The sequence below is a fragment of the Equus quagga genome, chromosome 12 (genome assembly GCF_021613505.1).
Source record: "Equus quagga isolate Etosha38 chromosome 12, UCLA_HA_Equagga_1.0, whole genome shotgun sequence".
Lineage (NCBI taxonomy): Eukaryota > Metazoa > Chordata > Mammalia > Perissodactyla > Equidae > Equus > Equus quagga.
The window spans coordinates 1,780,339-1,797,433 of NC_060278.1; the positions used below are offsets into that span (position 1 = coordinate 1,780,339).

Below are 17,095 nucleotides of genomic sequence, written 5' to 3' on the forward strand. Positions count from 1 at the left end.
CCGCCGCGAGCCGAGCCGGGGGCAGGGGCCCGGGGCCCGAGGGCCGGGGGCCGGGGGCGGCGGCGGCCCTCCGCGCGGCTCCTCGGCTCTGGGCTAAGTGCGTACGCGGCGAGGAAATCGGCAGCTCGGTTTTTGACAACTTGCAAACTGTGTAAATTTAATCTGTAGCGGCATCGGACCTGCAACAGGTTGCAGATGAAGTAACAGCTTATTTTGGTAGAGCGGAACGGAGAGCGAGCGAGCGAGGACCACTGCCGTGGTCAAGTGAGCGAAAAGGCAAGCACACTGAGATGCCTCAACAGAGTGCGGAATTTACAGAGAGAGAAAGAAAGGAACGTCTTACTCCTCAGCTACCGGAAAAGTCATACTTTCTGAAACACTCAGGTGTCCCGAAATAATTTTTTTAAAGTTCAAAAATTTTTTTGCAGAAGTAATTTAAATCCCACTTTAAAATTCTTACCTGTTTCATCTCCAGTTACAGCCATGATGGGCTTCTGCATACAAACTGCCTTGTTTCCCCTCTCACAGGGCAACAGAAAGTGTTCCGAACTAACAAGCATGGGCAGGGTACGTAGGAGTATTGACATCACAATGACATCACTAGCCTATCACTGCCATCAGTTTGCTTTGTCACAGCCGAGCTCACTGAAACCCAAGCCCTATGAAAACCCTTCCTGCAATAAAGCATCTTAATGCTCGTTTCTCATTTTTACATAAAAATATGTTGGGATGGGCTCTGGCAAAAAACGTCTCATTAGCATTAAAAGTTAAACATAGTTGTTTCTTATGGGGCTACTTCTTTATTATTGTCCTGTCCAAGTTTCTAGATAAACAAAGGGGGCATAAACCCTATATAGTTTTCATAACTCACAGAAGGAGGAAAAAAATACTTGGAGATTAAAAAAACAAAAAAAGAACCCTAACATTCAGCCCTGAAAGACACTGTGAAATACACAGAAGTGTATTTCATAGACGCTTCTAAATTCACCCAGTAAGAAATACCCAGCCACCTTTGTTCACTTAGCACATTTTTATTTGCTACACCACCATAAAATCAAGCTGTTCCTAAGGTAACATAGAATTTGCTAATTTCACTTGAAGGGAGTAGATACTGAAATTTTAAAAGTTCACTGTGCCAAATGTAGCAAGTATTATATGGCATTCTTCCATAAATATTAGATTGAACCAAATAAATCTGCTGATATTTGACTTTTTTGGCTCACAAAAACAGCAATTTCATGGGGCTCAATCTAATACATTATTTTACTAAATTAAAATCCCTTGAAAAGAATTTTGTGATTTTTAAAAATTCTTAAGTCAGTCACAATTATTATTTGTAAATTTTAAAAAATATGTCCAATTTTATTTGGGTCACCTAATGAAGGTTCAGTGCTTGAATTGCTGGTTCTCTATAGGAAATTTAACAATTGCACAGTTAGACAAAAAACTGGCATATGTTCAACAGTATAATAGACCACAGCCTGGGGAAAAACCTGATTTGCATCTCTACTGCAGAAAAATAAGTGACATGTCACTGAGACCTTTTACCTCTATCAGAGGGCTGCACAAAGCCCATTCTCTTATCTGATTAGAATCCAACCCGACCTTATGTCAATGAAAGGACACTCTACCACAGTTTGCCTTATTCAATTAAGCACCTTCTGGTAAAGGCAGGGACTTCACACTTAGGTACTAAGGAGGTGAGACATCAGGGAGTATCAGGTTTTCAGTGTTCTCCAGAGCACATGAACTGAAGACAGCCTGCCCTGGCTGAGGAAAGAGGTCTAGGGATCAGCCTAGATGTTAACCCCATCAGAGGATCCATGAACGACTCTTCCATCCCAGCCTCACCTAAAGGTTTGGGTCCAAGTGTCAATTTTATTTCCAATTTCAGAAAGTTCAAATAGATTTTTATGTCAACATTTCTTTAAATTGGCACTTGGTGCTCAATAAATAGTGTAAAAAAGGGTAGAGGAAGGAAGGGCAGGAGGAAGCTTGGTTGCTTGGCGGACTACTGCTGTAGTTAAGTTTTAATATACTTGCTGGACCAAACTCAGTTAAGCAGCACACAGAAGTAGTAACATTTTCACAGACGAGGAGTACTTCACTCTCGTTCAGTAAATGGTTACTGAATGTTTATCATACGCCAGCGACTGTGCTAGGGACTAAGAATCCCTGTCCAAATAGAAGTTCCCATCTAGGCAGGACATGGAGCTTCACAAGAGTGTGAGATGTGCCCCAAGAAGGTGCAGTGGGAACTCACAGGAAGTATCTAAGCCACATCTGGAGGATCAGGGCAGGCTTCCTGGAGTGCTGTCTAAGGTGAAAACTGAATAATGCACATGATTAGGGAAAGTGTTCTTGTCAGAGCAAAGGCTACGTGCGAGGGCCCTAGAGAGGAGAGGGGGCATGGCATATCACAGGAAATTAGAAGAATCCAGCACAGAGCTGCACTACAAAAGACGAAGAAGGTGAGAGGAAGGAGGCCTGGATCAGGCAGAGATTTGGGCAGTGTTAAGGATCTGGACTCTGTCTAACAAGTAACAGGCAGTCAATGAAAGTTCTTGAGCAGGAGACTGACATAATTAGATGTGAATTTTAGAAATACCACTCTGAATTGCAGAATTGAGAGTATAATGTAGAGAGGGAAGTGTCGGAGGCAGAGACTTGTTTTTAAGAAATAGTAGTAGCTCCCAGGATCATTGAGAAGGATGAAGAAAGAGAGCCTAGCTGAAGTTTCAGGAACAATTCACAAAAAACCGGGCCAAGAAGGGATCTGCTGCCTCTGGCATGACTAGGAAGATCAAGAAGCTGCTCCACAGCGGCCAGCTTCAGAGCAGAGATCGGAACCTGCTGTCGTAATCCAGGTCAGAGCGGATGGCAGCCAGAACTTGGGTTATGACTGGGTGGAGAGGAGCGAAGAGGTGTGATTTGGCTAGGAGGAAGAATGGATGGGGGGAGGGAGAGTAAGGGATGATGCTCAGGTTTCTGGCTTGAAGCAACAGGATGGACAGTAATCCATTACTGAAATAGGGTAAACAAAAGAACTGGGGTAGGGGGTCAGCCTGGTGGTGTAGTAGTTAAGTCTGTTTGCTCTGCTTCGGCGGCCTGGGGTTTGTGGGTTCAAATCCTGGGTATGGGCCTACACACCGCTCATCAAGCCATAGTCTGGCGGCATCCAACATACAAAATAGAGGAAGATTGGCACAGATGTTAGCTCAGGGACAATCTTCCTCACCAAAAGGGGGGAAAAAATACTTGGGTGGGGAAAAATGGATGTGGAGTTTTGGACTTAAGGAGTTGAAGATGTGTGTAGGATATCTGAGCAGCCAGTTGGAGTCAGGGGCACAGTCACAGTGAACTGAAGCCATGGGCAGGGATGAGGTCATCCAGGGAGAGTACTCAAGTCTGACAGCAGAGGGCCCAGGATGCAAGCCTGAGGAATGCCACTAACACTTACGAGCCGGGCAGAGGAAGATCAGACCAACAAAGGAGACTGAAGGAGAGGCAGGAGAGAGAGAAGAAACTACAATAAAATGCAGTATCAGGGAAGCGAAAGAAGCAGAAGTCAACAGTGTTATACCGCTGAGTGATTAATTGAGAACTCACAAAGAAACTGCTGTGACCTTTCAATGGAATGATAGGGGGGAAGGTGGATAGAGAGTAAGACAAGAGTGCCCAAGGATCCTGTGATGTGTAACGCAGAACTACAGCGGCTGGCCACCATGATTTTAAAAAAAAGTAGAGGAGGAAAGGAAAGGAAAAGCAAAGGCCAGGCAAGGAGAGAAAGAAAAAGAGAGGAATAAAGATTGGAAGGAAAGAACAAACATCTTACTTGTATTTGATAAAAGCATTCACATAGTATCACGGATAGATTCACAATGAATCAGCATATTATTAGCAGTAACTATAGTTTAGCAAGGTTAATAGATAAAAGGTAAACTTTTAAAAAATCAATAATATTTCTCTTCACCTGCAACAACTAGAAAATGTAATAGAAAGGCAGCATTCATAACAGCAATGAAAACCAAAAGCATTTAGGAACTAACTACACAAAGAATATAAAAGACTCCCATGGAGAAAATTTTAAATTGTTAAAAGAAGTTAAAATAAGATCCACCTGAATAAATGAGACGATCAACAGTTTGGAATAGGTCAGTTTAACATTATAAAGCCTTCAGTTCCGCCTAACTCTTGTGCACTGTTGGTGGGAATATAAACTAGTGCAGCCTTTAAGGAAAACAGCATGGAGGTTCCTCAAAAAATTAAAAATAGAACTACTATCCAACCCAGCTATTCCACTTCTGGGTACTTATCCAAAGGAATCAAAAATACTAACTTGAAAAGATATCTGCAGTCCTATGTTCATTGCAGCATTATTTACAACAGCCAAGATATGGAAACAACCTAAGTGTCCATTGATGGATGAATGGATAAAGAAAATGTGGTACATATATACAAGGGAATATTATTTAGCCATGAAAAAGAAGGAAATCTTGTCATTTGTTACATGGATAGACCTTGAGGGCATTATGCTAAGTGAAATAAGTCAGACAGAGGAAGACAAATACTGAATGATCTCACTTATATATGGAATCTAAAAAAAACCAAAAAAACCAAACTCATAGACACAGAGAACAGATGAGTGGTTGCCAGAGGTGGGGGGTGGGGAACGGGCTAAATGGGTGAAGGTGGTCAAAAGGTACAAACTTTCAGTTATAAAATAAATAAGTCCTGGGGATATAATGTACAGCATGGTGACAACAGTTAATAATACTGTGTTGTATATTTGAAAGTTGCTAGGAGTGTAGATCTTAAAAGTTCTTATCACAAGAAAACAAAATTTGTAACTATGTGTGGTGATGGATGTTAACCAGACTTATTGCAGTGATCACTTATTGTGACTTATACATATGTGGAATCATTATGTTGTACACCTGTAACTAATATAATGTTAAATGTCAATTATAGCTCAATAAAAAGACCAGTTCTCCCTAATTAATCTATAAATTAAATGCACTCTCATTTTATTATATGACATTGTTATTATTTAGAAACTCACTTATTCCAAATGCATACGAAAGAATAACGGTTCCCAAAGGCTAACTCAGCACTAAAAAGACCCTAAGCAAACAGACAGACAGACAGACAAAAGGACAGAAAGGGGAACTTGTTCTGCGAACCAACAAACCAGTATGGCACTGGCACATAGAAAAAGAGACCAAGAGTGCAGAATGGAGAGTTCTGAGACAGATCCAAGTATACATGAGAACCTATTGTTTAAATACTATTGCCCCATAAATTAACTGGGAAAGGACAAACCATTAGTAGGGAAAACTAGCTCCATACATGGAGAAAAAATGAAAAGGAATTCCCACCTAATAGTATGTACACAGGTGAACCTCAGGTGGATTAAGGACCTAAATGTGAAAAGTAAAACTACAAAGCTAATAGAATTAATGTAGAAAAATATCTTTATGACTTATGGAAGAAAAAAAGTTCTTAACTAAAACCCTCAGAGGACAAAACTTATGTTTAAATAAATGTGTTTAAACTTCTGTGCATATTATCTATGCAAAATATAAAACATTTTAAAAACTCTCCTTGTTGTTAAAGTATCAAGTTTGCAACAGGTTTTCCATATGAAAAAGATAAAATTAGAAGAAATGATTATTCTTTATGATTATTCATTTAGACACCAGAGTTCACGAGTTATCAGGGAAATATGTAGGTGGACTTAGTTTTACATTTAAAATTAAAGTATTGGGTAAGTACTATGTATTTTTTTTACTCCATAAATGCCACCACTTCAGTTCTTCATATACTTTTATTATTGTCCATGCTAACCCCCAAATACCTAAGAGAAAAGCTAATTTTCAAGAGATTCATCAATTATAATCTGCTTTTTTCCACACTTGCAAGATTTTCAAACTAAAAGAACTGATTACTCCCCTTAAAATTAGTGCTATATCATATGCCCTAAGCAAACAGACCAAGCAGAATAGAATTAAATTAAAACAGAAGTTTTGAAAGTTGTATTAAACATATTATAGTTATTATAGTTATTATGAAGACAATGAAATTAAAATAATGTAAAACTCAACTTTGATCGAAATCTTAGGTTATCCTAAAAGCTTAGGGCTATGTGCCAACTGTTTTATTTCACTACTGTCAGCTTCTGTAAGAGGCAGCACGAGTAACTCAGAATTCAGATATACTAAGAATGGTCTAAAGAAAAACCAACAACTAGCCTTTGTTTTCAAATGAGATGTCTAAAAATGAGACTTGAGTGTAACAGCTGGAGAAAGACCCAAATTCAGTGCAAAATGGACTGGATACTTAAATCTTCATAAACTAGGTAATAAAAATATATTAGGCGCAATATTTCTAACCCCCAAATGAAGGACATTTACTTAATTCAAAAATTCATTCATGTTTCCAACTCCCTTTTTCCATCATGCTACTCTTAATTTAACCTTTCTTAAGAGCAATAAAACCTGCTAAAAAGTGAATCATATAATTTAACTTGTTTAATGTATTAAAATCTTTCTTTTTCAACCCTTTTAAGTGCCTCCCCCCACCCCCCCAAATCTACCGTCTGTATATTTCAGAAAACTATAAAATCACCACTAAATGGTATGATATAATAATCCACAGGTATTCTAAATGTATTAGATTAATAAAATATACCTTGAACAACAACCTGGCTGCCTGGGACAAAGAACTGCTGTGTGCCATCAGCTGATTGTGCTGCATACTGTACAATTGTAGCACCTGGTGGAGGAGCTCCTGAATTTGTCATTGTTAATGCCTGCAGTCCCTGAACACCATCAGATCCTGGGTTAGAAATCTGGATTGTTCCACCTTGGGCTATAGCAACTTAACAGAAAAAGAAAAGAAATATTAGAGAATTTCACGATTCATTTTTAATACTCCCAATACTGGAAGAATATACTCTGGGCCTCTTTATTACCAATGCTTCCCATTCTAAGTTGCCCTTATTGCTCTATGCTGAATTGATAAGGAGGTCCTCCTCCATGGGACCACACTCTGAAAAAGCTCATAAATACTCAAAAATAGCTCTGATTCAGAATTGTTTGACAGACATAGAACCCATGGAGTTTTCCGTCTCCCTGGCATCCATCCAACTAAATTATTTAAGAAGCAGACTGGAGATGCAGACAGGGAGAAAGTCCAGCTTCTTGATTTTCTCCATTCTTTCAGATATTTTTAGTTATAGATAAATAGCATTCTTCCAACATTTAAGAAATGGTCAGCAAGGTTCCATTGAGCATAATTACAATGAATTTGTACCTTCATTCAGCTAACCACTTTTCTAATTTATCATCAAGAAAGTAGCTTTGAATGGAATATATTACATATTTTGGTTTTAAAGCTCAAGTCTATAAAACTGTAACCTTTACCATTTTGACTATGCCAGGAGAATCCTGACAAACAAAATGTTAAGCTGGAAAGGACCTTAAAAGGCAACTGTACTGAAAGATTGTGTGCTACACTATTTACCTCTACCAAGCATCTCCAACAACTGCAGCTAACGGCAACAAATATGAGGCAGATTTCCTCTACATACTGAGACTTGCCAGACATGTTTAAAAGTTAACATATTTATGGAAAGTTTCAAAAGAATAATTGATTAAATGTTTTGTTTTTAAATTTCACTCTAAAGTACTCTTTAAAATATCTGAGAGTACTGTATACTTTAACACAAAGATTATGACCCCATGTTTTAGTTTAAACACTAGACATTAAGTGGAACTAAGGGCTATCCTTTTTTCAAAAAATCACATATAAACTAGCTAACCAGACTTTACAATGAAAATAAAAACACCACCACCAGAATAACACAACACTTATAAATCAATGTGAATGTCTGACAGGAATGTTATAGTAGTGTTAAAATATACTCTGAATCTTTCCAAATCATTACATAACATTTTTAAGAGTGTCTGGGCAAAGGACCACTTAGTTGATGACCTGATCGTTTACACTTGTCAGAACTATTAGAAAGAGTAACAACAACAAATCTTCAGTGCTTTGACCTAAGGTTGTAGGGCCTAACACAGAAAGATGGGTTAACATTTTTAAAAACATTTCAACATAGATGCATTCTCTGCATTTTAGTTCACTGACATGCCACTAGTAGAATATGATTGACAGAAACTGAAGAATCAGTTACAGAATGTCAATAGTGCTGAGGTTGAGAAACTCTGATGTAATATCACTTTATTTATCTCGTTCACCTAGAGTACTATATTCTGTACATATTTAAAAACAAGATTTTACCATGACTCCAAAGATTTGCGGGACTCTCCCCTTACAATAAAAAGGTTTGGGAGAGATCTATGTCTAACTTCTTAAAAGGGAAGGATAAAGAAGAGATGCTGCTTCCTGGGTCCTCACGGCTGGACATGAATGAATTTCATATGTTATCATACATTTGAATGTGCATTTTCAGTTGATGATTAGTTTGATGTCATAGGAATAGTGCTTTAGAAGGAACAGGCACAGGCAGTGTAACCACAATGTGTAAGAAGCACAAGCCTAGCATATAGCAGGCACTCAATAGAAATGATGAATGAATGGCCTTCATTTCCTCGAGACAGACTATATTATGAACAACTTAAGCCACCTGTGAATCTAGAAGAGTTAAATGAAGTATGGTTTCAAATTCTAAATGACTCATTTCAATGCCAATACAATTATCCAGCTTTTGGACTAGTAAAAAGCTGAGGTGAGAGTAGTTGCTTCCAAGGATAAGAACCATGAAATAGGTAGATAACAAAGATCCTTACTTTCTTTTTTCTTTCCATAGTTTCTTTTTTTTCACTTTCTTTTTCAATGTTTTCCTATAATTCCAACCAAAACTTCCTCACTTTTACACCATAAAAAGCTGATATATCAAGAATTTGTTCCTCTCACCATTTTCTGGTCGAGTCATTATATAATTAGATGTGGACAAGAGACACACACACACACACACACACACACGCTGGCTCCAGGGGGAAAACGGTCTTACTAAGTCATCTTGTACTTTGGCCTAGCTTTTATTTTTTAAGCCAAAGACACTGTTGATTTTGGCATTATCAAATGACAGAGGACTTTCCTCTTTAAAATGTTACCTCTCAATTGACAATAAACAAGATTTCCCAATGCTTCAGGATACTGGAAATAAGCTTTGTGCATGCATCTGTGTATTCAAAAGATTTGAGGAGGAAACTTCCTAGGCTAGAAAATATTCAAGGACAGTATAATGTGTGTTTTCAGCAAACACTCATCAAGATAAATCAAACGGTAGGAAAAACTAAGATGAAATTAACTGAATGAGTTGTCATAACTCATTTCGTTTTAGCTAATTATTTTTTTTTAAAAACTTATGGAAGTTTTCTAATAAACAGAAGTAGAAAGAATTTTCCCTACCCACTCATCCCAAACTTTTTTTTGTCTGGAGTATTTCAAAACAACTCCCAGACATTGTGTCTGGCTAATCATTTTTAAATGAAACGATGGGCCCATAGGAAGGCCATTAGCAACCAATGAAAGTAAAACACCTTTGTATTTCCCACTAGCTTTACTTGGGCACCCAGGCTCTATTAATGCTTTCTTGGACTGACACGTGCCTCTGAGGCATAAAAGCTTGTGCCTATGGCCACACTGTTGTTCACAATGAAGACCCGACACTGGCCTATGAACATTGATTTGCACTCAAGCAGAAGTCAAGGGTTTTTTTATTTTAGACCATAAGCATATGAACTTTCCTCTTTTAAGTAATCCTTTATAACATTACAGTTTCATAAAATAATCAAAATTGAAAATTGGACAGCTAGATTATATAATCAATGATTTAAGCCTACTGGTACGTCACCTGCTCATAGCAGTCGTGGGTACAAGTTAGACTCTTTTGTCCTAGTTGCTCTGGGAAGGACCTGACTCTTTTCCCCTAAAGTCTCAGGTGAGCTGTACTTCATAATTAAGTAGGTCACTCTGTATCCACTGGCTGAATGTCATACACACTGACCTTACGTTAAGAAAGAGTGTCTAGATAAAGTGTAATTCATTAATTTACTAAGCATTTTTCTACTAAGTTAGTTTTAGTTACACAAATGTCTTTATAAACTACTTATATAGTTATGGTATTTGGTTTCAAATCAGTATTAACTCAAGGATGTCTTACACATCCCCAACTTACCATATACCATGGTAACCAGGATGATATCATGTCAACTAGTCTAGGCAATAAATTCTTTACAAATTCCTGGTATACAAAACTGTGTTTAAAAAATCTGCTCCTCCCATTACTCACTGCCATTGAGCACTTCTCTCCTGGAGCTGTTAATATCATTGATATAAGGAAAATATTACTTATGGGATGAAAATTCAAGAGTTTTGGTAAAAAAATTTTTAATTAAAAAATTAATATTTTAAAGTCTTGTCTAATCATTAAAGAAGGAAGAAGAGAAAGATAAATAAGGGTAGGAACTGAAAAAAAGAGTTCATGACCAAATGAGGAAGGAGTAGAATTTATATAAACTAAGATTTCATCTGACCTCTTTCCACTTGATGCTAATATCTGTCTTTAATCTGAAACCTTTATATATGAGCTAATTCAAATACATAAACATATAAATATTTAATTATTATTTAAAACCATCTTTATTCCAAATTGTAATAAAGAGATTCACAAATAAAATTTCATTGAATTACCTTTACAAAGAACACAGACCTTATGCCAGTGAATTCTCAGGTTTAAATTCAAAAAGTGAGCACAAAACAGAACCTGTGAGGACCTGGGCCTTAAAAGCCAAGGAGTGCATACAGCAGAAGAAAGACTCGACAGACTCATGCTGTAACAAGAACAGCAACACCCAGGTTAAAGAGCCAGATTCCCATGGGTAGATCCCTCCCGTGTTTGCTTTGAAAGCGACCTTGGGAGAATGTCAGCAAAGTTGCTACTGAGAATCATAAACACAAGTGCATGTACTTTAGAACGTATGAGCCTGTCAGGTGGCCAAGGCCTTGATGGAGACATGGAATCAGTGTCCATTCAAATGGTCTCCTGAGAACTCTCAATTCATGAAGCAGTCCGCAAAGTTCACGTCTATCTTTCCCATGATGGTGGACTATGGATTGACCCACTTACCTTTAGTGTATAACAATTCCAGTTAAAAGGAGTTCATAGACCCTCATTCTAACAAGGTTCCTAGTAAAATAAAGTAGGAACAAGCAAATAGACAGGACATTTAGCAAAAAAAAGAATAACTGGAAGTCTTGGGTGATGGTCCTTAATTGATAAGGGAAGAGGTCAGGTATAGTAGAGTGGGGGATAAAAAAACTGTCTTTAGAGAAAATTTAGTGAACTATGAAACCCCAAACATTTTAATTTATTTAGCTGCTTTACTATGCATTTATGAATTCACTTGCATTTAATGCATATCTTAAATGTTTTACGCAGCAAGTAACATTCTTTGCTAATTCTAAGCCTTTCTGAACCGCTTTCAGAAATGTTCTTCTGTGACAGAACAGATTTTTTTGACCAGAGCGACTTACTAAGCACACAGCAAACCTATCACTAAGATCTGTACTTTCAGGAAAGATTTTGCAAGTGTGGCTGTCTTGGTGTTGCAATAATGAATCCCTATTTTAAGTTATTTTTCCCACTCCCAGGGAGTAGCCTATTGCAACTTTCACTTATTAATTTTTGTAATTAAAAAAATAAGTTAAAATAGTAAAGCCAACTTCTGTCAAATATTTAACTTTCAACTACTAACTGCTTGTATACAGGAAAACCTGGGTTTACTTATTTTTATTTTATTCCTTCAGCTTTGACACACCAAGTTCTTTAGTTCTTTTTGTTTTTAACTCCAACTAACTCCTTATACCAAATTAAAAATAAATAATCTAAAATAATAATCTTTGAAAATAAAAAACAAAGTGAAGTTTGGGGGAAAGTCATCCATGGATAAAAGTAGAAGAAAAAAATAAAACTAAAAAAACAGTTTTACAATAAAAGGTTATCAAAGGGTCTCAAAAATAGGTATATGCAAATACATAGAAATGTCTCCAGAAATTCTAGCAAAATAAACTTTTCTATTCTAAAACCAAAGGACACCAGTAATTATTTCTATTTCTAGATATTTAGGAACAATATTAAAACATTAATATCTGTTAAGTTATTCCTAGTGAGAAATATGATTAATGAAAATGGATTCTGTGTATGTGTAAAGATACAACCACCATCCAGTTAAAGTCAACATCTTCTAAAAAGTTTCAATATTAGTGTTCACTTCTTGAATGAAAGAATTATCAACAGAAACAAGTGGCACTGAATGTCTAAGAAATACAAAATTTTAACAAAGGCAATATGGCTTTTCGTGAACCAATAAATGGCAATTTTCACCTGCAGACGGCGCACATAGAATAACCACAGCTTTTCATTAAAATAACTGCCAGAACCATACTGGAGGGGTCTCAATTCAGAAACCTAACTTACAGACACTGCATGACTTCTAATGTTGCAAACAGATAAACGGCTAACTTCTAAACATTCGATTTTCTAGTTCTCAACCACAACTCCCGACTCCACTACCCCCTCCCCAGCCTCACCCCCAGTGACATTTAAAGCCGAGCCCCCCACTGCCCCCACTGCAAGCTGCACTAAGAGCACAAGAAACAAAGGCTTCAGCGCTCGCTGGAGGGAGCGGGCTAACGACCTTGAATGAGACGTAGCCGCAGCTGGCTTACATTTCTCTGTTGCCTGTCCAAAGTAGCAAGTCTCTCTTCCTGGACTTGTACCTGTTGTCTCCTTTTGTCCTTACACTAACCCCAGAGTTTGGTAATTTGCTATTATTCCCATTTCAAAGACTAAAACCCTCAGATGGGAAAACAAAGCTTCTCGCTCTAATCCAGTCAGTGAGCAGCAGGACAAGAGTGCCTTCCCCACGTCATCTCTAGCTTCAACATTCTCTCAACCCAACGTGTTGTCATGATGTCAATGTTCAGCTAATGATCTAGGCAAATGAACTGAGGCGTCCCCTTCCTGTCACCTTGTAAAGACACCACCGCGTCCACCACTCCAAAGCAGCATCAGGACACGCCAGGGAAACTTTTAAGATGACAGCCTCTTTGGTCATCCCTCAAACTTTAAGATGTCTCAGCATTATTTTGGCAGTAATTTCCAACCTTTTCCCCATCACAACACAAACAGAAAATCATATGTGTAGAGTCTACTGTCCAAGGCCAGAGCTGACCCATCGGGAGGTTCTAGCAGCTCCAAGGCCTGCCCAGCCACTCTGGGCCTGAGGGCACGAGGAACTCACACACCTGTGACCCGTGTGCCGCTCTGCAGGGGCCCACCGGCTGGCAAACCCAGATGTGCAGTCTACAACTCCCACCACGTGCTCCCAGTGGGCCAGAGAGAACAGCATGTAAACCAGAGAAGTAACAAAAGAGGAATGACAGTGAAAACCTCAAGGTCTGACTCTTACAAACAGTGATGAGTTTTCTTTTCCTAACAGTGACTTTGGAAAAGGCAAGTCAGTACCCTGTAGAGGCTGTGGACAAATTATACCCCAGTTCTGCCAGGTTTGATGAGGGGAGCTACCCAAAGAGCGCGAGGGACCAAAGGAGAATGGGTTTAATACTGCAAATCCACTGCCACTGTCAGAAAAACTCTAACATACTCATGACAATATAAGGTCTTTATATATACTAAAGAAGATTATAGCTTGCTTCAATAGCCAGGTCTTAAATTAAGACTTGAGATTTTTCTAGATATTATTGCTTTTTAAAGGGAAAACAGAAAATATATCTAAAATCTTAACACTGTATTTGGACCAATACAGTATTTAATATCACACATATTCCACTACCTAAGCAGCCTTTTTTTAAAAAACTTTTTTCTGTCTTTCCCTCCTCCCACTTTCTTTTCTTCCTAACCCTCAATTTTCACTAAAGTATTTTTATGTATCAAACATTCTTGATTCGGGAAAAAACTAGTGCTTTAATTGGAGCAAAAAGCACAGAATGAACAGCTCATTAAAATGCACAAGACTAAATATGAATGTATCTGTTTATTTAGAGCTTTTGGTACTTAAAATTTCAAATAAAACGATCTGTCCAATTGCTGTAGTTCTAAAAAGTAAATCATTTTTCCATTCTCTTCTGGAAAAAACCGCAGCACAAATTAACACAGAGAGTAGTGTAAACAGAATTACATTTAAAACACAATTTAGAAAACATATGTACTTCTTGTAGATTAGTAAGTATAAAATGTAATTGTTGGTAACAAAGGCCAACAAAAATGAAACACATTTGTATCTTATGTTTGCATGCATCATAAAGACAACAAAAAACTGTAAGTTTTAAAGTTTTACTAGACATGAATATAAACATATAAATAGGAAAAAATCCTTTTATTCTACCCCCAAATTTTCCTCTATATTCAGTAAAGAACTGTATACTTTTCAAAAGTATATGTGTGTATATATACAAATCTCCCTCTTCTTGAACAGGTACTTTTCATTCAATGGTACACAGTTTAGGTATCATGATGCCTTTTAAACCTGAACCATTCAATGTCAACTCAGATGCTTCGCTGCTCCTAGAGAAGACTTAAAGCTAGCCTGCACCATATCGTACTGCAGCATACATACTGTATTGCCCCGTGCTAGTCTGATATATGCTAGTCGGTACTGCAGCATACATACTGTATTGCCCCGTGCTAGTCTGATATATGCTAGTCGGTACTGCCATGGTAGCGATGTGAGGTGGCGTTCTTTCTTCCTCTGATTTTTCTTCTTCAATCTTGGGAACACCAGGCCCATCAGAGGAAAGTTCATTCAGTATTTTTCTAAAATGTAATTTAACAATAAAAATAATTAAGATATACAAATGAGATTTAAAACAGAAAAGCTATAACAGAAGAATCAGTTTGATGTATAAGTATTCTCCCTTTTTTGGAAAAAGTATCATTACAGTAGGAAACTTAATTAACATACCTATAAGAGGGTCTTCGTGAAAGGATTTCTCTACGTTTATGAGAATCAATTACATCTTCTGATTCTGCAGACTCATCTGTCTCTGCAATCGTTGCTACCTATAATACAAGAGTTTCTGAAATGCATCACAAAATATGTGATCTCCTTCATTCAAAACACGGTGGTTACATGTCTCTGTGTGCACTTCAAAGCCAGCTGCTGGGGAAGCGCCCAGCAATACAACACAGTGAACCCGCACTAATGGAGCTCACAACCTGGCTTAGGAAAGGAAGCACAGACAGAAACATTTCAGCTGTAGAACAAGTGTGTGTGGAAAGGAATGGTACGGACAATAAATACTAGAGAAATGCAAATGAAAGAGTGGTTGGAATGCGAGGTGAGGCTTCCCAGGAAAGGACTAAATATAAGATTAGTAAGGTCTAAGATTCTGACTCTGAAAGTCCTCTTACACACACAGCAGGGAGTGAATGAGCGAGTGACAGAAGCAGAAAAAGTGTCTCCATTTCACTGCCCTCTTCACAATACCACAGCTGACTTGAGCTAGGTCTTCAAATTAGACATTAGATAGGCCCAAAGAAGAAAGGATATTTGAGCAGGTAAACAAGTGAGTTAACAAGCCTGGTTAAAATTAGGATTTACGTTACAAGAAGTAGGTTGGGGCTTGATGGTGGTAGGTCTTAAAGGTCAAAATGAGGAATTTCTCCTTAAAAGAAAGAGTAGAGTTTTAAGTATGATTTCATTTTTTCAAGTCAAGTAATAATATGATTATTAAACAAAATCAGAAAACTAAAATAATATATCTGTCTACAACATGACTGCTCTCAATCTATCCATCCATTTATCATTCTGGGCCTAGGATAGTTCTGACTTTACAAAACTCACTTTACTCATTACAATTTAATATTACAGTTACATGGGAATTTGATTTGGGCAAAATCAAAGGAGCTTTTTAAAACGTCAACAATGCAAGCAGGAATATATACTGCCCAAGGCACAGGGATGTGCATATATGCTCACCTCCAAATGACCATGTCACACCTAAGTACACTCACCAATGAACAGAACTTACTAGAAAAAATGTTATTGCAATCAGACAATAATACATCACCTATCATTTTACACTGGGCTTTCACACATCTCTGATATAATCATAACAACCCCCTATGTGAGGCAGGCCATTATTCTCCCTTTTTAGAAAGGTGAAAATTGAAGTTCATGCAGAGAGATTAAGTGACTTGCCCACGGTTCAACAGGGAGGAATTCTAAGACAATGATCCACTGGCACCTGGCTCTAGAAAGATAATTAAATCATCCATTTACTAAAATCCAAAAAAGCCTACTGAATATACTACTTTCTTCTAATACTAGCTAAGTTAAAACTAAGGAGAAAAATCTGCACCCCAATAAAAGACATAATACAAAAAGGAGAGTGGAAAGACTTTCTTGTTTTATAATTAAGGTCAAAGAGTCCGAAACTCTTGGAATCAAGGGTCATCACAGAAAGAAGAAAAAGACAATGCTGAGAATTATTCTTACACTTTTGAGCAAGACAGGAAAAGACACCTGTTCTGCAAAGATAACCAAGCTTTTAATGCATGTATATTTATTACTTCAGATATTGTGTTACAACTTTGTCCTGATTCTGCAATAAACTGTACTCATATATGCAGGAAAAGGACAAGATTAAGTATGTGCATCTACGTTTTCCTCACAGATCTTTCTGTCATCAATTAGGTTAAAATAATTTCAAGATTTAACAGATAACAACAAACAGATCTAAAAAAGGGACAAATAAACTCAGTAAACAGGAAAAGTATGCTTTAATAAATGAATACTCATTTTAATTAATCAATAATCTATTGATGCAAAAAAGGTTTTAGCTTCAAGAAATGTTAAGGATTTATGACCAACCTTGATAATAATAAAAAAACACATCTCTGGATCACAACCACAATAATCATGTCTATAAACACTAAGATTTAATCTGAGGGGGGTTCATGACGTATAAAGGCAACACCAAGGTGACAATATCATTTTATTTTCTATGGATTACACATATTGAGTTAAAAATGAACTAAAAC

At 37.4% G+C, this 17,095-nt stretch overlaps 1 protein-coding gene across 11 annotated transcripts in view; it reads right to left on the reverse strand.

The window, feature by feature from the left end:
• CREM (cAMP responsive element modulator) overlaps positions 1-17,095 on the reverse strand; it is a 62,227-nt gene that overhangs the window by 13,493 nt on the left and 31,639 nt on the right. For 10 of the 11 annotated variants that reach the window (XM_046678542.1, XM_046678539.1, XM_046678544.1 and 7 more), the window contains 3 exons: positions 15,015-15,112; positions 14,724-14,866; positions 6,691-6,879 (listed from right to left, as the gene is read on the reverse strand). In XM_046678542.1, coding sequence (XP_046534498.1) covers positions 6,691-6,879; positions 14,724-14,866; positions 15,015-15,112 — 430 coding nt within the window. The remainder of the gene's footprint in view (positions 1-6,690; positions 6,880-14,723; positions 14,867-15,014; positions 15,113-17,095) is intronic. The other variant, XM_046678549.1, reaches the window with a different exon arrangement.